This window comes from Oncorhynchus masou, chromosome 31 (assembly GCF_036934945.1).
Source record: "Oncorhynchus masou masou isolate Uvic2021 chromosome 31, UVic_Omas_1.1, whole genome shotgun sequence".
Lineage (NCBI taxonomy): Eukaryota > Metazoa > Chordata > Actinopteri > Salmoniformes > Salmonidae > Oncorhynchus > Oncorhynchus masou.
In genome coordinates, this window is record NC_088242.1 from 94,721,502 (window position 1) to 94,746,227 (window position 24,726).

The window sequence follows — 24,726 nt, forward strand, 5'->3', positions numbered from 1 at the left end:
TATGAGGTCTAGCATTGTCTTGCATTAGGAGGAACCCAGGGCCAACCGCACCAGCATATGGTCTCACAAGGGGTCTGAGGATCTCATCTCGGTACCTAATGGCAGTCAGGCTACCTCTGGCGAGCACATGGAGGGCTGTGCGGCCCCCCAAAGAAATGCCACCCCACACCATGACTGACCCCCGCCAAACCGGTCATGCTGGAGGATGTTGCAGGCAGCAGAACGTTCTCCACGGCGTCTCCAGACTCTGTCAAGTGCTCAGTGTGAACCTGCTTTCATCTGTGAAGAGCACAGGGCACCAGTGGCGAATTTGCCAATCTTGGGGTTCTCTGGCAAATGCCAAACGTCCTGCACGGTGTTCGGCTGTAAGCACAACCCCCACCTGTGGTAGTCAGGCCCTCATGGCGTCTGTTTCTGACTGTTTGAGCAGACACATGCACATTTGTGGAGGTCATTTTGCAGGGCTCTCGCAGTGCTCCTCCTCCTCCTCCTCCTTGCACAAAGGCGGAGGTAGCGGTCCTGCTGCTGGGTTGTTGCCCTCCTACGGCCTCCTCCACGTCTCCTGATGTACTGGCCTGTCTCCTGGTAGCGCCTCCATGCTCTGGACACTACGCTGACAGACACGGCAAACCTTCTTGCCACAGCTCGCATTGATGTGCCATCCTGGATGAGCTGCACTACCTGAGCCGCTTGTGTGGGTTGTAGACTCCGTCTCATGCTACCACTAGAGTGAAAGCACCGCCAGCATTCAAAAGTGACCAAAACATCAGCCAGGAAGCATAGGAACTGAGAAGTGGTCTGTGGTCACCACCTGCCGAACCACTCCTTTATTGGGGGTGTCTTGCTAATTGCCTATAATTTCCACCTGTTGTCTATTCCATTTGCACAACAGCATGTGAAATTTATTGTCAGTGTTGCTTCCTAAGTGGACAGTTTGAATTCACAGAAGTGTGATTGACTTGGAGTTACATTGTGTTGTTTAAGTGTTCCCTTTATTTTTTTTTGAGCAGTGTATTTTCTATGTGGGGTTCTAGTTTTGTTTTTCTATGTTGGTGATGTTGTATAATTCCCAATTAGAGTCAGCTGGTAATCGTTGTCTCTAATCATATTTAGGTAGCTTTTTTCCACCTGTGTTTTGTGGGATATTGTTTATGTGTAGTTGCATGTTAGCATGCCATTGTCGTCACGGTTTCGTTTAGTTTTTATTGTTTTGTTGTTCACTTATTTCTAATAAAAGATGTGGAACCCAGATCACGCTGCACGTTGGTCCGAGTGTGTTTCCAACGAACGTGACAGTGGGTTTTATGAAAAATTATGAAATATGATTAAATGTGTCCGGGATAAAGGCATGCCAGGCTATGGGAGGGATGCCAATCCTGCTGTGCCACCACCCCCCCACCCCCCCTCTCAGTGACAGCTAGCCACAATGAGAGACACACATCTGTTTCCCTCTATGTCCAGAGAGAGGCAGGGTGGGATGTTACTGCTAACACATATACACGCGCGCTCGCGCACACACACACACACTCACTCACACACTCACACACACACACACACACACACACACACACACACACACACACACACACACACACACACACACACACACACACACACACACACACACACACACACACACACACACACAAAAGCCACCCTTTCCAAAACATTATGTTCCCCTCACGTCAACAAGGACACCTGGCTCCAAACAGGAAATGAGTTACGACTGAGGTAGGTAGGGTTGGAGTTATGACTGAGGTAGGGAGGGTTGGAGTTATGACTGAGGTAGGGAGGGTTGGAGTTATGACTGAGGTAGGGAGGGTTGGAGTTATGACTGAGGTAGGGAGGGTTGGAGTTATGACTGAGGTAGGGAGGGTTGGAGTTATGACTGAGGTAGGGAGGGTTGGAGTTATGACTGAGGTAGAGAGGGTTGGAGTTATGACTGAGGTAGGGAGGGTTGGAGGTATGACTGACGTAGGTAGGGTTGGAGTTATGACTGAGGAAGGTAGGGTTGGAGTTATGACTGAGGTAGGTAGGGTTGGAGTTATGACTGAGGTAGGGAGGGTTGGAGGTATGACTGAGGTAGGTAGGGTTGGAGTTATGACTGAGGAAGGTAGGGTTGGAGTTATGACTGAGGTAGGTAGGGTTGGAGTTATGACTGAGGTAGGGAGGGTTGGAGGTATGACTGAGGTAGGGAGGGTTGGAGGTATGACTGAGGTAGGGAGGGTTGGAGTTATGACTGAGGTAGGGAGGGTTGGAGTTATGACTGAGGTAGGGAGGGTTGGAGGTATGACTGAGGTAGGGAGGGTTGGAGTTATGACTGAGGTAGGGAGGGTTGGAGTTATGACTGAGGTAGGGAGGGTTGGAGTTATGACTGAGGTAGGGAGGGTTGGAGGTATGACTGAGGTAGGGAGGGTTGGAGTTATGACTGAGGTAGGGAGGGTTGGAGGTATGACTGAGGTAGGGAGGGTTGGAGTTATGACTGAGGTAGGGAGGGTTGGAGGTATGACTGAGGTAGGTGGGGTTGGAGTTATGACTGAGGTAGGTAGGGTTGGAGTTATGACTGAGGAAGCTAGGGTTGGAGTTATGACTGAGGTAGGTAGGGTTGGAGTTAAAACTGAGGTAGGGAGGGTTGGAGATATGACTGAGGTAGGGAGGGTTGGAGATATGACTGAGGTAGGGAGGGTTGGAGTTATGACTGAGGTAGGGAGGGTTGGAGGTATGACTGAGGTAGGTAGGGTTGGAGTTATGACTGAGGTAGGTAGGGTTGGAGATATGACTGAGGTAGGGAGGGTTGGAGATATGACTGAGGTAGGTAGGGTTGGAGATATGACTGAGGTAGGGAGGGTTGGAGGTATGACTGAGGTAGGTAGGGTTGGAGTTATGACTGAGGTAGAGAGGGTTGGAGTTATGACTGAGGTAGGGAGGGTTGGAGGTATGACTGAGGTAGGTGGGGTTGGAGGTATGACTGAGGTAGGGAGGGTTGGAGTTATGACTGAGGAAGGTAGGGTTGGAGTTATGACTGAGGAAGGTAGGGTTGGAGTTATGACTGAGGTAGGGAGGGTTGGAGGTATGACTGAGGTAGGGAGGGTTGGAGGTATGACTGAGGTAGGGAGGGTTGGAGGTATGACTGAGGTAGGTAGGGTTGGAGTTATGACTGAGGTAGGGAGGGTTGGAGGTATGACTGAGGTAGGTGGGGTTGGAGTTATGACTGAGGTAGGGAGGGTTGGAGGTATGACTGAGGTAGGGAGGGTTGGAGGTATGACTGAGGTAGAGAGGGTTGGAGTTATGACTGAGGTAGGTAGGGTTGGAGTTATGACTGAGGTAGGTAGGGTTGGAGTTACGACTGAGGTAGGGAGGGTTGGAGTTATGACTGAGGTAGGTAGGGTTGGAGTTATGACTGAGGTAGGGAGGGTTGGAGTTATGACTGAGGTAGGGAGGGTTGGAGTTATGACTGAGGTAGGGTTGGAGTTATGACTGAGGTAGAGAGGGTTGGAGGTATGACTGAGGTAGGTGGGGTTGGAGGTATGACTGACGTAGGTAGGGTTGGAGTTATGACTGAGGTAGGTAGGGTTGGAGTTATGACTGAGGTAGGTAGGGTTGGAGTTATGACTGAGGTAGGTAGGGTTGGAGGTATGACTGAGGTAGGGTTGGAGGTATGACTGAGGTAGGGAGGGTTGGAGTTATGACTGAGGAAGGTAGGGTTGGAGTTATGACTGAGGTAGGGAGGGTTGGAGTTATGACTGAGGAAGGTAGGGTTGGAGGTATGACTGAGGTAGGGTTGGACTTATGACTGAGGTAGGGAGGGTTGGAGTTATGACTGAGGTAGGGAGGGTTGGAGTTATGACTGAGGTAGGGAGGGTTGGAGGTATGACTGAGGTAGGTAGGGTTGGACTTATGACTGAGGTAGAGAGGGTTGGAGTTATGACTGAGGTAGGTAGGGTTGGACTTATGACTGAGGTAGGTAGGGTTGGAGTTATGACTGAGGTAGGGAGGGTTGGAGGTATGACTGAGGTAGGTAGGGTTGGACTTATGACTGAGGTAGGGAGGGTTGGAGGTATGACTGAGGTAGGTAGGGTTGGGACTTATGACTGAGGTAGGGAGGGTTGGAGGTATGACTGAGGTAGGTAGGGTTGGAGTTATGACTGAGGTAGGGAGGGTTGGAGTTATGACTGAGGTAGGGAGGGTTGGAGTTATGACTGAGGTAGGGAGGGTTGGAGGTATGACTGAGGTAGGGAGGGTTGGAGTTATGACTGAGGTAGGGAGGGTTGGAGGTATGACTGAGGTAGGGAGGGTTGGAGTTATGACTGAGGTAGGTGGGGTTGGAGTTATGACTGAGGTAGGGAGGGTTGGAGTTATGACTGAGGTAGGGAGGGTTGGAGTTATGACTGAGGTAGGGAGGGTTGGAGTTATGACTGAGGTAGGTAGGGTTGGAGTTATGACTGAGGTAGGTGGGGTTGGAGTTATGACTGAGGTAGGGAGGGTTGGAGTTATGACTGAGGTAGGTAGGGTTGGAGTTATGACTGAGGTAGGTAGGGTTGGAGTTATGACTGAGGTAGGGAGGGTTGGAGGTATGACTGAGGTAGGGAGGGTTGGAGTTAAAACTGAGGTAGGTAGGGTTGGAGTTATGACTGAGGTAGGTAGGGTTGGAGTTATGACTGAGGTAGGGAGGGTTGGAGTTATGACTGAGGTAGGGAGGGTTGGAGTTATGACTGAGGTAGGTGGGGTTGGAGTTATGACTGAGGTAGGGAGGGTTGGAGTTATGACTGAGGTAGGGAGGGTTGGAGTTATGACTGAGGTAGGGAGGGTTGGAGTTATGACTGAGGTAGGGAGGGTTGGAGGTATGACTGAGGTAGGGAGGGTTGGAGGTATGACTGAGGTAGGGAGGGTTGGAGGTATGACTGAGGTAGGGAGGGTTGGAGGTATGACTGAGGTAGGGAGGGTTGGAGGTATGACTGAGGTAGGGAGGGTTGGAGTTATGACTGAGGTAGGTAGGGATGGAATCAAAAAGATTAATAGAAGTACAGTTAACGATCTAATCCAAAGGCGTGAGAATTGAGCCAGTTGTATTTCTTCTCCGGCCGCTCAGCTGCAGAGCAACACAAAGGGCCTCCTTTCCTTAGTGATCTCTCATGGCTAAGTATTTATGACTCCTGGAACCCGGTCCAACTTATAGAAACTAAATCTTTAAACACTTTTGGCAGACACATCTCATCACTCGCATCCATTAACAGACACATCTCATCACTCGGCTCCATTAACAGACACATCTCACCGTTCGGCTCCATTAACAGACACATCTCACCACTCGGCTCCATTAACAGACACATCTCACCACTCAGCTCCATTAACAGACACATCTCACCACTCAGCTCCATTAACAGACACATCTCACCACTCGGCTCCATTAACAGACACATCTCACCACTCAGCTCCATTAACAGACACATCTCACCACTCGGCTCCATTAACAGACACATCTCATCACTCGGCTCCATTAACAGACACATCTCACCACTCGGCTCCATGAACAGACACATCTCACCACTCGGCTCCATTAACAGACACATCTCACCACTCGGCTCCATTAACAGACACATCTCACCACTCGGCTCCATTAACAGACACATCTCACCACTCGGCTCCATGAACAGACACATCTCATCACTCGGCTCCATTAACAGACACATCTCACCACTCAGCTCCATTAATAACAGAGACATTCTGTTGTTCTTACCAAGCTAATTATAGAGGGTCTGTAGATGAAGAGGTATTTATAGCGTCCTCAGAGCCAGGGTCACACACCAGCTTCTATTCCCTCTGTATGTCCTGTATTTACCACCCGCCCTTTACCTCTCGCTCATTATTAATATATTAGCTGTAGCGATTTACAGAGGTCTGTAATATTTGAATGTCTCACTGAGACACACAGACCCCCCCCCCCCCCCCCACACACACACACACACATTTCAGATTTTGACAATGATGATCAAATCAAATCAAATGTATTTATAAAGCCCTTCTTACATCAGCTGATATCTCAAAGTGCTGTATAGAAACCCAGCTTAAAACCCCAAACAGCAAGCAATGCAGGTGTAGAAGCACGGTGGCTAGGAAAAAACTCCTTAGAAAGGCCAGAACCTAGGAAGAAACCTAGAGAGGAACCAGGCTATGAGGGGTGGCCAGTCCTCTTCTGGCTGTGCCGGGTGGAGATTATAACAGAACATGTTCACAGATTGAGTGAGATAACCTGAAATGATGACTGAAAAGACCACTGGGGCGGCAGGGTAGCCTAGTGGTTAGAGTGTAGAGGCGGCAGGGTAGCCTAGTGGTTAGAGTGTAGAGGGGGCAGGGTAGTCTAGTGGTTAGAGTGTAGAGGCGGCAGGGTAGCCTAGTGGTTAGAGTGTAGAGGGGGCAGGGTAGCCTAGTGGTTAGAGTGTAGAGGCGGCAGGGTAGCCTAGTGGTTAGAGCGTTGGGTCAGTAACCAGCAGGTAGCCTAGTGGTTAGAGCGTTGGACTGCTAACCGAAAGGTTGCAAGTTCAAATCCCCAAGCTGACAAGGTACAAATCTGTCGTTCTGCCCCTGAACAGGCAGTTAACCCACAGTTCCTAGGCTGTCATTGAAAATAAGAATTTGTTCTTAACTGACTTGCCTAGTACAATAAAGGTAAAATAAAAAAATAAACCATGAAAACACATCCTGAACTACTAAATGTAGACGTCCCACAATGCCTTCCTGTCTACTGTCTCAGAACCTGCCGTAGCTTGGCCATTGCTCGTGGAAAACAGTGCAGGACTTACAACAATGCTTTTCTCCAGCACCAACGCTAAGGAAAGAAAAGGAGGGAGGGGTCTAGAGAAAGCTGTCAGTGCTGTCTGCTAGCACATAGCTGATTTATTCTGCCCTATAGAGGCGCTAGAGAGGAGAGAGGAGGTAGTGTGTCACCCCTGATTATTCAGCCAATCAGTGAATTATCCCCCTTCTGGCCCCGTGTGGTACCACTCCAGGAGGGTCGGCAGAGGATTATGGGGTACAGGAATCAGCCCCCCACGTTAACCCGGGATGTCCTCTTCCATTCTCTAAACTCTGTTCCAATTACGCTCAGGAGTAATACAGACCGTCATTAGCTCGGACATAGTTATATTTTATTCTGAAGCGAACTGAGAGGCGACATCATCAAGTGGATATAGGAAATAAAATCTGAATGGAGAGTTTGGAGAGGTATGCTCCACTCACTGCACAATGATCATTCAGTGGATTCGACAACCACACCCGACCCCCCATTACATATACTCAGTGAAGTACTGTACTAATGGTTTTTAATTTGATGCTAATTCAGATAAAGAACATTTCAATAGCACTTGGCCGTGTGATAAATGTCAACATGTGTTTTCCAGAGCAATTGCCCCATGTCTACAATTGGATTGTGTTGAATATTACATTTATTTTTCCCTCTTTAAAATTCAGAGGACCGCAACAGAGAGAGAGAGAGAGAGAGAGACAAAGAGAGTGAATCAAATTGTATTGAATTGAGAGAGCCAGAAAGAGAGGGAGAGCAACAAAGAGACAAAGAGAGAGAGAGAGAGACAAAGAGAGAGTGTGAATCAAATTGAATTGAGAGAGAGAGAGAGAGAGAGAGAGAGAGAGAGAGAGAGAGAGAGAGAGAGAGAGAGAGAGAGAGAGAGAGAGAGAGAGAGAGAGAGAGACACCTATTGTACTAAAAGTTATATATATAACAGAAAACGTGCAGGTAGGGAGAGAGAGAGAGAGGGGGGGGGGAAGAGAAGGAGAGAGAAAGAGAAAGAGAGAGACACACCTATTGTAATAAATGTTGACTTGTTCAATGAATATGAATATGTATATATAACAGAAAATGTGCAGGTAGAGGAGGAGTTGGCAAAGGAGTTGTCTGTCATCAAGAGGGGGCTGCAGCCCAGAGAGCCGACTGTAGAGACTCCTTTGCTACCATATACCCCATACCGGCACCCCCAGTCAACAAAAAGGCTCACACCTACTACAGAGACAAGCACTACTCCGGTAAACCCCACTGAGGTGGCCATCCTCATTGACTCAAATGGGAAATTCATCCAAGAGGATAAACTCTTCCCCCACCACAAGGTGTCCAAAATACAGTGCCCATAAATGCAGGATGCACTCCACATCCTGTCCCAGCCTGACTTTGGCACAGCAGGCCACAATATTAGGCCACACTCTCCTGCCACGCAAAGACTTTCAAAGATCCTCGTACCATTCAGAAAGTCAATGCTGAAATCACCAGAGGGTGGGGCCTACTCCCGAACAGCATGTTGCTCACCACCCAACAATCACCCCAGAGCATCTGCACGACCAATCCCACCTAAGGAAGCAGACAGTAGGGATGTTTGCCAAGTCTCTAAATGATGTAGGCTCTAAAGTCTCTAAAGGTAGACAAACACCCCATGCCGCACTGGACAGAGGACCACCCAGAGACCCCTACCAGACCACTGCACCACCAAGAAGCCCCAGACTCATTCAACGCCCCACCAGACCCAGCGCACCCCACAGGCCCCACCCACCACCAGAGCATCACCACTTCCATCGGCTTAGCCAGACCGGACCGGGCCCACCCTACTACCCCGCACCTGACCACCACCTCTACCAGACCAGAGAGGAAGCCCCACGGCCCAGAACTGGCCCTCCTCCACTCCACAGGGCCCAACAGCAGGACCAGCGCAGCTCAACAACTTAATAGTTAGTAGTTACTGTATTTCTGACTGCTGTTCTTTCTTTTTCGCAACATGAAATCACATCAGTTGGCATGTGGAACATTCAGGGCCTAAACTCATCAACCTTCGGACTGAAGAGTTCAGCACTGGAGTTCAACAAACATCTTAAAGATGTTGAGGTCAGGTTACAGAGAGGTAATGGTGCCATCACAGAAACACAGCTAAAGCAAAGCAATGCGAGTGTGCTCATCTGTGGGGACACAAATACGCACACAGGAACACTACCTGATCTAACGACCACACGAGGGGACAACTTTATTACAGGCCTGTTTCTATCTGTATTAACCATAGAAACAACAGTGACAGCAACATCAACAAAAACAGAATGGATCTGTTGCTAGAAGCCTGGGTCTGTACTTTGTCAATGGTAGGTTACTCTTTGGGGAGATTCACCTATTGCTCACCTATTGCTCACCTCACTACATTATTACAGACATTGACCCTTTGTCTTTCAGCTCATTCACCGTCAAACCACTAACATATATGTCTGATTACAGCCAAATGACCTTGTTTCTTAAAAGAACAGACATGGAAACAACCAGACATTCACAGCCCAGTAAGATGTACAACATCAGAAATTCAGACAGATGGGCCCAAAACAGCACAGAAGAATACCACAAAGCAACCTGGAACCAAAATATTCAAAACACTCTTAGATAACTTTCTGGACACCACATTCACTCACAGTAAAGCAGGCATCAATCTAGCAGTAAAAAACATCAACTATATATACAGGCAAATGGCAAAAGAAGCACAACTGAAAAACTGGTTTGATGCAGATTGTAAAGTTATAAGGAAAACACTTAGAACACTATCCAACCAAAAGCACAAAGACCCAAATAATGGTGAATTAAGCCTTCATTACTGTGAGACTTTAACACTCTATAAACGTACACTCAGCACCAAAACAGCACAGTAAAACAGCAAGCAGCTGACACTAATTGAGGAGTCCATAAACACAAACACCTTCTGGCAAAATTGGAAAAAAAAATCAAAACACGAAGATTTAGCAATACAAAATGGTGACATATGGACCCATTTTAAAACACTATTCAACACCGTTCAAATGGACTCAAATGCAGAACAACGCCAAATTAATGACAAATTGAATGGGTTAGAAAAAGTTATAAAGGACAATCACAACCCATTACTGACCATGAGCTCTATAAGAAACTTCAGACCTTCAAATGTAAAAAAGCATGCGGACCTGATTGCAACCGAAATGAGCTTCTCAAACTCACTAGTGCAACATTTCAATTGGCTATAATTAAACTGTTTATTTTGATCCTGAGTGTAGGTTAATTCCCTGACATCTGTAATCAAGGACTCATAACCCCAATCTTTAAGAACGGAGACAAATTTGACCCTAACAATTCCAGAGGCATTTGTGTGAACAGTAACCTGGGGAAGGCTTTCTGTAGTATTATAAATGTAAGAGTTCTAAACTTCCTTAATAAGCACAATGTCTTGAGTAAAAGCTCAATTGGATTTATACCAAAACATTGTACGATTGATCATATTTACACCCTACACACCCTGATAGATAAACATGTCCACCAAATTAATACCAAAATATACGCTTGCTATACACTTGCTTTATCAACTTCCAAAAAGCATTTGATTCTATTTGGCATACAGGACTGTTCTACAAAGTTATTGAAAGTAGTGTAAGGGGTAAAACATATGACATAATTAAATCAATGTACTGGCAATATGTGTAGCATTAAAATTGGCAAGAAAATAGCAGAATTCCTTAACCAGGAGCGGGGCCTTTGCCAGGGTTGCAATCTGAGCCCTGCACTCTTCAATATTTACATCAACGAATTGTCCACTATTCTAGAAGAATCTTCAGTCTCCGCAATTCAGAGGTTAAATGCCCACTCTTCGCAGAGGTTAAATGCCCACTCTTCGCAGAGGATCTATGCCTGCTGTCACCCACAGCACATGGCCTCCAGCAGAGCCTGGACCTGCTAGAGCAGTACTGCCAGACCTGGGCCCTGGCAGTAAACCCCCACAGTGCAAGGCCTACAGCAGAGCCTGGACCTGCTAGAGCAGTACTGCCAGACCTGGGCCCTGGCAGTAAAATCCCAAAAATACTAAAATAATGATTTTCCAGAGAAGATCCAGATCTCAGGGAATTAGACCAAAGTTCTCAATTGGTACAAAATATATAGAGCACTGCACACACTACAATTACTTAGGTTTAAAAATAAGCTCAACTGGACATCTTAATGAGGCAGTGAATGAACTGAGAGAGAAAGCACACAGGGCATTCTATGCCATTAAAAATAAATTGAACTTGAAATACCTATTAAAATTTGGCTAACACTAATTGAATGTGTCATTGAACCAATTACACTTTATGGCAGTGAGGTGTGGGGTCCACTTGCAAAACAAGACTTCACCAAATTGGGCAAAAACCCCATTGCAACCCTGCATGCAGAGTTCTGTAAGATTCTTCTACATGTCCAGAGGAAAATGGCAAACAATGCATGCAGGGCAGAATTAGGTCAATATCCACTATTAATAATAAAAACATTTAAAATACAGTGACGCCCTCTCATATTATTACCAAGCCCTGCAATGCCAAGAGCTGTGCAACGAAAAGAGTCCCTCATCCAGCTGGTCCTGGGGCTGAGTTCACAAACCTGTTCTACTAACACACTGAAGCCTCAGTCCCCTCATCCAGCTGGTCCTGAGTTCACAAACCTGTTCTACTAACACACTGAAGCCTCAGTCCCCTCATCCAGCTGGTCCTGGGACTGAGTTCACAAACTTGTTCTACTAACACACTGAAGCCTCAGTCCCCTCTTCCAGCTGGTCTTGGGGCTGAGTTCACAAACCTGTTCTACTAACACACTGAAGCCTCAGTCCCCTCATCCAGCTGGTCCTGGGGCTGAGTTCACAAACCTGTTCTACTAACACACTGAAGCCTCAGTCCCTTCATCCAGCTGGTCCTGAGTTCACAAACCTGTTCTACTAACACATTGAAGCCTCAGTCCCCTCATCCAGCTGGTCCTGGGGCTGAGTTCACAAAGAACATTCAATCAATCAGAATAAAACAAATTACAACACAGTCAAAACAAAACTACATGACTTATTGGGAAACGCAAACACAAAACACAAAGCAACAAGCAGTGCTATCTGGCACTAAATCGACAGTACGCCGTGGCTAACTATTTGACCATGGTTACTGATCAAAACCTTAGAAAATCCTTGACAAAGTACAGGCTCAGTGAGCACAGCCTTTCCACTGAGAAGGATAGACACAGGAAAACCTGGCTCCCCGTAGAGGAAAGGCTGTGCAACCACTGCACCACAGCAGAACATGAGACAGAGCTGCATTTCCTGACAAAATGTCAAAAATATAAAACAATTAGAGAGTGTCATTTCCCCATATTTGAAACCCTTATTCAAGGTTTCAAAGACCTCGCTGATGAGAATATGCTACCCGTCCTGTTGGGGGAGGACGCAGAGAGCTATGGGTTGGCAGCGCACTACATTGCTGCCTGCGATAAGATGAGGGACAGTGTCTGACACACCGTTGGTTATTGTTGTTACTGTCATGCCAAAAAAGCACATTTTTGTGAGGGAGGGAGGGAGGGAGGGAGGGAGGGAGGGAGGGAGGGAGGGAGGGAGGGAGGGAGGGAGGGAGGGAGGGAGGGAGGGAGGGAGGGAGGGAGGGAGGGAGGGAGGGAGGGAGGGAGGGAGGGAAGAGGGAAGAGGGAGAGGGAGTGAATTGAATTGAGAGAGCCAGAAAGTGTGAATTGAATTGAGAGAGCCAGAAAGAGGTGGAGAGTGAGAGAGAGAAAGAGGGAGATGGGGAGAGGGAGAGGGAGTTAATTGAATTGAGAGACAGAGAGGGAGACAGAGAGTGAATTGAATTGAGAGAGAGAGAGAGAGAGAGAGAGAGAGAGAGAGAGAGAGAGAGAGAGAGAGATGGGTGAAATTCCACAGTGTGCCATCACAGCAGCAAGATTTGTGACCTGTTGCCACAAGAAAAAGGCAACCAGTGAAGAACAAACACCATTGTAAATACAACCCATATTTATGTTTATTTATTTTCCCTTGTAACAATGTACAAATGGTTAAAGTACACAACACTGTATATATATGCATATAATATGACATTTGTAATGTCTTTCTTGTTTTGAAACTTCTGTATGTGTAATGTTTACTGTAAATTTGTATTGTTTATTTCACTTTTGTATATTATCTACCTCACTTGCTTTGGCAACGTTAACACGTTTCCCATGCCAATAAAGCCCCTTGAATTGAATTGAATTGAATTGAGAGAGTTAATTGAATTGAGAGAGAGAGAGAGAGAGAGAGAGAGAGAGAGAACTAAAGATCCCAGGTGATCCACATGCTCATCAGAGCTTTTTATGTTGCTCTCCATATATTAAACTTCTCTGCTGAACAAATAAACCTTGGAGTGGACAAAACCACGCTGCAAATTTCTCTGTTCCTCTCAAGGACAGAAAAATTAGGAATAATCAGGTTTTTACAGGAAGACTCATTGCTGGGTTAGAGTCATTTGTGGTAGGCAACTTTTTGTGATTGGTTGAAGAAACACTACAAAGTAGTGTTCAAACTTGACTCTGGCTCCAAACGGCCAGGAAAAACGTCTGCTGTAGCATCCTTACTGAAAACAGAGCTTTCAGAACAGACCGTGATAAAATGTTAGTGAGTCTTTCTGTAAAAACCTGATTATTCCTCATTTGTTTGTCCCTGAGAGGAACAGAGAATGTGTGCAGCGTGGTTTTGTTCACTCCCAGGTTTATTTGTTCAGTAGAGAAGGTAAATACTTCAAATAGGCATGCATTATTACTAAATGGGTTAGAATATCATTTATTAATTTAGTGCATTATCATTAACAGCAAAACAGACATAGTGTATTTTCCTCAGCATGCTTCCATTGACTTGTGCTACTCTGATGGATGAATTGTGGATCTATGATAATATTTCTATATCATATTATCTATTTTCTAAATCTCAAAGATGATCAAGGACCCCGCTGCTTTGAATGAAAAGAGCCAGAAGGCAGAAGGTCAATGTTTTCCTAACCCGGAGTGTGTCACAGTGCGTAAATAGGGCTGGCTACTGAATTTTGATCAGGACAAGAGCTAGACGGCTATAGCTCTACACCGCAGCCCTCCCTCTCATCTCTGTACACATGGCATTAGTGTCGAGCAGACACATAAAAGGGAAAGATTAAAGGCGGGTGAAGATAAAAATTTGGGTGGGTTTGACGAGTTCACGGGCTTGTGTGTGTGTGTGTGTATACAGTTGAAGTCCGAAGTTTACATACACCATACAGCCAAATACATTTAAACTCAGTTTTTCACAATTCCTGTCATTTTAATCCTAGTAAAAATGCCCTGTCTTAGGTTAGTTAGGAACTTTAGTTTAAGAATGTGAAATGTCAGAATAATAGTAGAGAGAATTATTTATTTCAGCTTTTATTTCTTTCATCATATTCCCAGTGGGTCAGAAGTTCACATACATTCAATTGGTATTTGGTAGCATTGCCTTTAAATTGCTTAACTTGGGTCAAACGTTACGGGTAGCCTTCCACAAGCTTCCCACAACAAGTTGGGGTGAATTTTGGCCCATTCCTCCTGACAGAGCTGGTGTAACTGAGTCAGGTTTGTAGGCCTCCTTGCTCGCACACGCTTCTTCAGTTCTGCCCACAAATGTTCTGTTGGATTGAGGTCAGGGCTTTGTAATGGCCAATACCTTGACTTTGTTGTCCTTAAGCCATTTTGCCACAACTTTGGAAGGATGCTTGGGGTCATTGTCCATTTGGAAGACCCATTTGCGACCAAGCGTAAACTTCCTGACTGATGTCTTGAGATGTTGCTTCAATATATCCACGTAATTTTCTCCCTCATGATGCCATCTATTTTGTGAAGTGCCCCATTCCCTCCTGCAGCAAAGAACCCCTACAACAATGATGCTGCCACCCCCGTACTTCATGGTTGGGATGGTGTTCTTCGGCTTGCAAGCCTCCCCCTTTTTCCTCCAAACATAACGATGGTCATTATGGCCAAACAGTTCTATATTTTTATTTTTATTTTTATTTTTCTTACCCACTCTTTCGTAGTATCCAATTGTTAGTTAGTTACTATCTTGTCTCATCGCTACAACTCCCGTACGGCTCGGGAGAGACCAAGGTCAAGAGCATTAAAACTTGTTTAAGAAGCCGCACTGCTTCTTAACACAGCGCGCATCCAACTCGGAAGCCAGCCGCACCAATGTGTCGGAGGAAACACCGTGCACCTAGAGACCTGGTCAGCGTGCACTGCGCCCGGCCCGCCACAGGAGTCGTTAGTGCGCGATGAGACTAGGATAACCCTCCCAACCCTGGACGGCACTAGGCAAATGTGCGTCGCCCCATGGACCTCCCGGTCGCGGCCGGCTGCAAAAGAGCCTGGGCTCAATACCAGAGTCTCTGGTGGCACAGCTAGCATTAAGATGCAGTGCCTTAACCACTGCACCACCCGGGAGGCTTAAACTGTTCTATTTTTGTTTCATCAGACCAGAGAATGTTTCTCCAAACAGTACGATCTTTGTCTCCATGTTCAGTTGCAAACCGTAGTCTGGCTTTTTTATGGCAGTTTTGGAGCAGTGGCTTCTTCCTTGCTGAGCGGCCTTTCAGGTTATGTCGATATAGGACTCATTTTACTGTGGCTATAGATACTTTTGTACCTGTTTCCTCCAGCATCTTCACAAGGTCCTTTGCTGCTGTTCTGGGATCGATTTGCACTTTTCGCAACAAAGTACATTCATCTCTAGGAGACAGAACACGTATCCTTCCTGAGCGGTATGACGGCTGCGTGGTCCCATGGTGTTTTTACTTGCGTACTATTGTTTGTACAGATGAACGTGGTACCTTCAGGTGTTTGGAAATTGCTCCCAAGGATGAACCAGACTTGTGGAGGTCTACAATTTTTTTCTGAGGCCTTGGCTGATTTCTTTTGATTTTCCCATGATGTCAAGCAAAGAGGCACTGCGTTTGAAGGTAGGCTTTGAAATATATCCACAGGTACACCTCCAATTGACTCAAATTATGTAAATTAGCCTATCAGAAGCTTCTAAAGCCATGACATCATTTTCTGGAATGTTCCAAGCTGTTTAAAGGCACAGTCAACTTAGTGCATGTAAACTTCTGACCCACTGGAATTGAGATACAGTGAATTATAAGTTAACTAATCTGTCTGTAAACAATTGTTGGAAAAATTACTTGTGTCCTGCACAAAGTAGATGTCCTAACCGACTTGCCAAAACTATAGTTTGTCAACAAGAAATTTGTGGAGAAGTTGAAAAATGAGTTTTAATGACTCCAACTTAAGTGTATGTACTTCAACTGTATATGTGTGTGGAAAACTGTCTATTAGGGAACAAACATTGAACGTTTCAACAAAACGAAGGATGAATTATGCAAGGCCACACAAATAGAGCAGATAGGTATACCGACCGGCTCAGGTGGGAGAGCATGGCGCTTGCCACGCCATGGTTGTGGGATCGATTCCCCACGGGGGACCAGTACGGAGTGTGAGTGGCTCTGGATCAGAGAGTCTGCTAAATGACTCACTACTGTAGTGTCTCTGGATCAGAGAGTCTGCTAAATGACTCACTACTGTAGTGTCTCTGGATCAGAGAGTCTGCTAAATGACTCACTACTGTAGTGTCTCTGGATCAGAGAGTCTGTTAAATGACTCACTACTGTAGTGTCTCTGGATCAGAGAGTCTGCTAAATGACTCACTACTGTAAGACTCTCTGGATCAGAGAGTCTGCTAAATGACTCACTACTGTCGTGGCTCTGGATCAGAGAGTCTGCTAAATGACTCACTACTGTAGTGGCTCTGGATCAGAGTGTCTGCTAAATTACTCAAATGTAAACGTACGTTTGACCTGTAATCTGCATGGCATTTGTATATTCTAATTGGCTAACCAACAAAAAAATATAGGCTACTATATAATAATAAACATAGGCTACTGTGAGAGGAGGTAGAGAGAGGGGACGCTCTAGCAGGGGCCGTGCTGTGTGTCGGCTACTCTGAGCGTGAGCGTGTGACACAGGAACATGGAGGGGAGAGAGAGAGAGAGACGAGAGACCGCAAACAACCAAGCAGACTCTTGCTGTAATACACTAATAGCTGCCATAGCTAGGTTATTTATCATCTAACATGGTTGCATAGTACCTGTCTTGACTACATGAAACCGGGAGAAGCTAGTTAAATTAGCTAGCTAGGCTAATTGAGGCAGCATGCACTGTCTCATCCTACAGCTACACACAACAACATCTCCATTCAGAATATAAAGTAACAGTCAACCTGTTGGCTCTTGGTCGTCACAGCCTTTCCTTCTTCTTTAACTTTTAGTTCCATCGTTTTAATTCAATCTTCCATTGATTAGATATCTCCTAACTTTTACCCACACTGAGGCGCTATGACTGTAGCCTCGTGCCGCTTTGATGACTTATAATTGGCCAAGAATAACAACAAGCTACACGAGTCACTTGGTGGAAAAAAGCAAAGAGTAGCAGTATAAATCTCTCTCTCTTTCTCTCTACTGCTGCGGTCTTCGGATCTGTACGGGTGACTATCATATCAGTTCCTACCCGTGACATTATTTTTGACCCGGATCGGGTCTCGGGTATTCAGGTACAGGTGGATCCTCTAGTTGAAGCTGTCAAATCGGTGAGCAGTTGCTCTTGTGATCATTGTCGTGAAGCCACACCCACCCTGCTCGCGTTAGAAGTTCAGAGCGTGAAAAAGTATAGGTTATATTGAAATAATGACCCTCAATTTGAAAATCATTAAATAACAAAATGGAGGATTTCTGTCAGCCTAATCGAGTGTTCAAAACTTGTACACAAGGCTGCATGGGATTTCTCTTAATGTGACTCTGTGCAGCCAATGTCAATGTCCGCTTTAGGTATAATGTCGGGAGCCGCTTGTGGATTTAACAGCTCTAACGACACCGTCAAAACATCAGCTAAAGAGGATCTGATTGAATCAAATGAACCTAAATGTGTTTTTCTATGTGTACTATGCAACCTAAGGCCTCTGAATGATATTCCTGTATGTGAAAAAAACAATACATACTTATACAGTGTGTGTGCCAAATCCAACATGGCGTCTGTGTTCAGTGCTTCACGTACCTTGAGCTCGCGGAAGAAGATGCTGCTCCGGGCCCACTCCACGATGGAGAACAGCGTCTGGTCGGCCATCTTGCACATAAGGCCGAACGTGTTGAGTTTGTCGTGTTTCCCCCGGCTGGCCTGCTCCTGCTGCAGGTAGGCCAGGATCTTGGTCTGCACCTGGGGCTCGTCAGGTTCGCACTTCAGCAGCTCCACGATGAGGTGTGGGAAGCTGGGCGGCGAGCCCGTCTGGTACACATCCATGTACGGGTTGTAACCCATGATAGACTCGGGCGAGCTGCTGTAAGGGTCCGGGTACTCGGACTTGATGGTGCGGGTGCTCTGGAAGTGGCCGTAGGCCGCCTGGTAGCCCTGGAGGGAACCAGTGTGGGGGGGCATGGCCATGCTGATGGGAGACGTCACGAAGGGGCTGCGATCGTAGTCTGTGTGGGGCAGGGCGGCGTGGTGCGGGTGGCCGTGGTGGCTGAGCGGCAGGCCCTTGGAGGCGGCCTGGTGGATGTTCTGGATGGCCGAGGAGATGGTGAGGTCGGTGGGCACCGCCTGCATCACCTGGGTCATGGACTCGATCTTCAGGCCGTTGGCGCGGATCAGTGCTTTCTTCTGCTGCTTGAGGGCCCGGTCGCGCTTGTACATGGGGCCGAACTTGTTGCGGCCTCCACGCATGCGGTCCGCCCTCACAGCTGACGGTGAGACAGACAGACAGACAGACAGACAGACAGACAGACAGACAGACAGACAGACAGACAGACAGACAGACAGACAGACAGGAAAGGAAAGACCAGAGAATGTTAGTGACATCATCACATCTAGTAAGCTGAGTAAGACCACAGTATCGTCACAGTATCGTCTAGTAAACTGACTAGGAACACATTCTCTGGGGATGATTTGCATGGAGGGGGGGGCAATAAATGAGCAATTCATAAACGCTATGGCATTCTAGTTAAGCCAGCAGTTACCAAACCGGTTTCTTTGAGGGCAAATAGGCAGCTCATGGGCCAGGAGTTTGAGACCGATGACCACATTCATGACTCCCATGCAGTGGTGGAAAGTAATTAAGTAAAAAGTACTTTAAAGTGCTACTTAAGCCGTTTTTGGGGTATCGCTACTGCTACGTATTAGTATTACATAGCTTCATAAAAGTCACTGCTTTCAGATCAATGAGTAACAAGCGTTTTACGACCTGTCAAGTGACAAAACGTGCCATGCTTGTAAAAATCTACCATGTTATTACATGGCTGTATTTCCCTGCTCTGCGGCATCCGAGTTCTCAGAGTGCAAAAGGTCAACACAAAGTTTAATTGCCATTGATGTAATATGTTTTTTTTTTTTTTTCAGATGCGAGTTGAAAGGTGAACTGTGTTATCTCTATGATTAATCAATGCAAATAGTTTGTTTTGGGTTCCGTGTCGAGAACAGTGGTGGAAAAAGTACCCAAATGTCATACTTGATTAAAAGTAAAGATTCCAAGGTTAACTTACATAACGAAAGTTAAAGGACTCAAGTAAAAGTGAAAGTCACCCAGTAAAATACAACTTGAGTAAAAAACTAAAAGTATTTGGTTTGAAATATATTTATGTATCACAAGTAAATGTAATTGCTAAAATATACATAAGTATTAAAAGTAAAAGTATAAATAATTTAAAATTCCTAAGTAAGTGAATTTGAACATTTTCCAGTCCTGCTGAGCATTCAAAATGTAGCGAGTACTTTTGGGTGTCGGGAAAAATGTATGGAGTAAAAAGTACATAAAGTAAAAGTAGTTAAACATATAAATAGTAAAGTAAAGCAGACAACAAGGCAAGTAGTCATCTCTCTCTCTCTCTCTCTCTCTCTCTCTCTCTCTCTCTCTCTCTCTCTCTCTCTCTCTCTCTCTCTCTCTCTCTCTCTCTCTCTCTTTCCCCCCTCTCTCTCTCTCTCTCTCTCTCTCTCTCTCTCTCTCTCTCTCACACACACACACACACCTAGACAGACACACACACACACGTAAACACACACACATCCCTGTCAGCCACCACACACAATCATACACACTGACACACACACACACACGCACGCACGCGCACACACACACACACACAAACATACACACACACACTCATGAACGCACGCACTCAAACGCACATACACAAATACACACACACACATACATGCACGCACGCACACACACACACACACAGACACACAGGCACACACGCACCTACACACAGACACCTACACCCCTACACACTGACATACATACACACAGACACCAACACACCGTCACACCTACACACTGACACACAGACACACAGACACACCTACACACAGACACACCTACACACAGACACAGCTAAACAAAGACACAGCTACACACAGACACAGCTACACACAGACACACCTACACACACACACACACACACACAGACACACAGACACCTACACACCTTCACACAGACACACATACACCCCTACACACTGATGCACCTACACACAGACACACAGTCACCTACACACCTACACACTGACACAAAGACACCGACACACCTACACACTGACACACAGACACACCTACACACTGACACAGCTACACACAGGCACATTTACACACACAGACACACAGACACACAGACACATTGACACACAGACACACCTACACACAGACACAGCTACACACAGACACAGCTACACACAGACACAGCTACACACAGACACAGCTACACACAGACACAGCTACACACAGACACACCTACACACAGACACACCTACACACAGACACACAGACACACAGACGCACAGACACACCTACACACAGACACACAGACACACTGACACACCTACACACAGACAAAGCTAAACACAGACACAGCTACACACAGACAAAGCTACACACAGACACACCTACACACTGACACAGCTAAACACAGACACAGCTACACACAGACACACCTACACACCTACATACCGACACACTGACACACTGAGGTATAGGACTGGGGTATAGGACTGGGGTATAGGACTGGGACTGGGCTATAGGACTGGGCTATAGGACTGGGGTATAGGACTGGGGTATAGGACTGGTGTATAGGACTGGGGTATAGGACTGGGACTGGGACTGGGGTATAGGACTGGGACTGGGGTATAGGACTGGGACTGGAGTATAGGACTGGGACTGGAGTATAGGACTGGGGCTGGGGTATAGGACTGGGGTATAGGACTGGGACTGGAGTATAGGACTGGGGCTGGGGTATAGGACTGGGGTATAGGACTGGGGCTGGAGTATAGGACTGGGGCTGGGGTATAGGACTGGGGCTGGGGTATAGGACTGGGACTGGGGTATAGGACTGGGGCTGGGGTATAGGACTGGGGTATAGGACTGGGGCTGGAGTATAGGACTGGGGCTGGGGTATAGGACTGTGGCTGGGGTATAGGACTGGGACTGGGGTATAGGACTGGGGCTGGGGTATAGGACTGGGGTATAGGACTGGGACTGGAGTATAGGACTGGGACTGGGGTATAGGACTGGGACTGGGGTATAGGACTGGGGCTGGGGTATAGGACTGGGGCTGGGGTATAGGACTGGGACTGGGGTATAGGACTGGGGCTGGGGTATAGGACTGGGGTATAGGACTGGGACTGGAGTATAGGACTGGGACTGGGGTATAGGACTGGGACTGGGGTATAGGACTGGGGCTGGGGTATAGGACTGGGGCTGGGGTATAGGACTGGGACTGGGGTATAGGACTGGGGTATAGGACTGGGACTGGAGTATAGGACTGGGGCTGGGGTATAGGACTGGGGTATAGGACTGGGACTGGAGTATAGGACTGGGACTGGGGTATAGGACTGGGACTGGGGTATAGGACTGGGGCTGGGGTATAGGACTGGGGCTGGGGTATAGGACTGGGACTGGGGTATAGGACTGGGGCTGGGGTATAGGACTGGGGTATAGGACTGGGACTGGAGTATAGGACTGGGACTGGGGTATAGGACTGGGACTGGGGTATAGGACTGGGGCTGGGGTATAGGACTGGGGCTGGGGTATAGGACTGGGACTGGGGTATAGGACTGGGGCTGGGGTATAGGACTGGCACTGGGGTATAGGACTGGGACTGGGGTATAGGACTGGGACTGGAGTATAGGACTGGGGCTGGGGTATAGGACTGGGGTATAGGACTGGGACTGGGGTATAGGACTGGGACTGGGGTATAGGACTGGGACTGGGGTATAGGACTGGGACTGGGGTATAGGACTGGGACTGGAGTATAGGACTGGGACTGGGGTATAGGACTGGGGCTGGGGTATAGGACTGGGGTATAGGACTGGCACTGGGGTATAGGACTGGGGCTGGGGTATAGGACTGGGGTATAGGACTGGGACTGGGGTATAGGACTGGGACTGGGGTATAGGACTGGGGCTGGGGTATAGGACTGGCACTGGGGTATAGGACTGGGGTATAGGACTGGCACTGGGGTATAGGACTGGCACTGGGGTATAGGACTGGGACTGGGGTATAGGACTGGGGTATAGGACTGGCACTGGGGTATAGGACTGGGGTATAGGACTGGGACTGGGGTATAGGACTGGCACTGGGGTATAGGACTGGCACTGGGGTATAGGACTGGGACTGGGGTATAGGACTGGGGTATAGGACTGGGACTGGGGTATAGGACTGGGGTATAGGACTGGCACTGGGGTATAGGACTGGGACTGGGGTATAGGACTGGGACTGGAGTATAGGACTGGGACTGGAGTATAGGACTGTGACTGGGGTATAGGACTGGGGTATAGGACTGGCACTGGGGTATAGGACTGGGGTATAGGACTGGGACTGGGGTATAGGACTGGGACTGGGGTATAGGACTGGGGTATAGGACTGGGACTGGGGTATAGGACTGGGACTGGGGTATAGGACTGGGACTGGAGTATAGGACTGGGGTATAGGACTGGGACTGGGGTATAGGACTGGGACTGGGGTATAGGACTGGGACTGGGGTATAGGACTAGGGTATAGGACTGGCACTGGGGTATAGGACTGGGACTGGGGTATAGGACTGGGACTGGGGTAAAGGACTGGCACTGGGGTATAGGACTGGGGTATAGGACTGGCACTGGGGTATAGGACTGGGGCTGGAGTATAGGACTTGGACTGGGGTATAGGACTGGGACTGGGGTATAGGACTGGGGCTGGGGTAAAGGACTGGCACTGGGGTATAGGACTGGGACTGGGGCTGGGGTATAGGACTGGCACTGGGGTATAGGACTGGGGCTGGAGTATAGGACTTGGACTGGGGTATAGGACTGGGACTGGGGTATAGGACTGGGGCTGGGGTAAAGGACTGGCACTGGGGTATAGGACTGGGGTATAGGACTGGGGTATAGGACTGGGACTGGGGTATAGGACTGGGATATAGGACTGGCACTGGGGTATAGGACTGGGACTGGAGTATAGGACTGGGGCTGGGGTATAGGACTGGGGCTGGGGTATAGGACTGGGACTGGAGTATAGGACTGGGGTATAGGACTGGGTCTGGGGTATAGGACTGGCACTGGGGTATAGGACTGGCACTGGGGTATAGGACTGGGGTATAGGACTGGGGTATAGGACTGGGTCTGGGGTATAGGACTGGCACTGGGGTATAGGACTGGGGTATAGGACTGGGACTGGGGTATAGGACTGGGGTATAGGACTGGGACTGGGGTATAGGACTGGGACTGGGGTATAGGACTGGGACTGGGGTATAGGACTGGGACTGGTGTATAGGACTGGGACTGGGGTATAGGACTGGGACTGGGGTATAGGACTGGGACTGGGGTATAGGACTGGGGCTGGGGTATAGGACTGGCACTGGGGTATAGGACTGGGGCTGGGGTATAGGACTAGGACTGGGGTATAGGACTGGCACTGGGGTATAGGACTGGGGTATAGGACTGGGGCTGGAGTATAGGACTGGGACTGGGGTATAGGACTGGGACTGGGGTATAGGACTGGCACTGGAGTATAGGACTGGGACTGGCACTGGGGTATAGGACTGGCACTGGGGTATAGGACTGGGACTGGGGTATAGGACTGGGACTGGGGTATAGGACTGGGACTGGGGTATAGGACTGGCAATGGGGTATAGGACTGGCACTGGGGTATAGGACTGGGACTGGAGTATAGGACTGGGGAATAGGACTGGGGCTGGGGTATAGGACTGGGGCTGGGGTATAGGACTGGGGTATAGGATTGTGGAATAGGACTGGGGTATAGGACTGGGACTGGGGTATAGGACTGGGGTATAGGACTGGGGTATAGGACTGGGACTGGGGTATAGGACTGGGGCTGGAGTATAGGACTGGGACTGGGGTATAGGACTGGGACTGGGGTATAGGACTGGGACTGGGGTATAGGACTGGGACTGGGGTATAGGACTGGGACTGGAGTATAGGACTGGGACTGGGGTATAGGACTGGGACTGGAGTATAGGACTGGGGTATAGGACTGGGACTGGAGTATAGGACTGGGACTGGGGTATAGGACTGGGGCTGGGGTATATGACTGGGACTGGAGTATAGGACTGGGACTGGAGTATAGGACTGGGACTGGGGTATAGGACTGGGACTGGAGTATAGGACTGGGGTATAGGACTGGGACTGGAGTATAGGACTGGGACTGGAGTATAGGACTGGGACTGGAGTATAGGACTGGGACTGGAGTATAGGACTGGAGTATAGGACTGGAGTATAGGACTGGGACTGGAGTATAGGACTGGGACTGGAGTATAGGACTGGGACTGGAGTATAGGACTGGAGTATAGGACTGGAGTATAGGA

General features: G+C 47.9%; 1 protein-coding gene across 1 annotated transcript in view; it reads right to left on the bottom strand.

The window, feature by feature from the left end:
• The window catches only part of LOC135524785 (nuclear receptor subfamily 5 group A member 2-like), a 160,579-nt gene that overhangs the window by 110,822 nt on the left and 25,031 nt on the right, over window positions 1–24,726 (bottom strand). Inside the window, exon 5 of the mRNA XM_064952604.1 lies at window positions 17,936–18,615. Within this exon, the coding sequence (XP_064808676.1) occupies window positions 17,936–18,615 (680 nt within the window). The remainder of the gene's footprint in view (window positions 1–17,935; window positions 18,616–24,726) is intronic.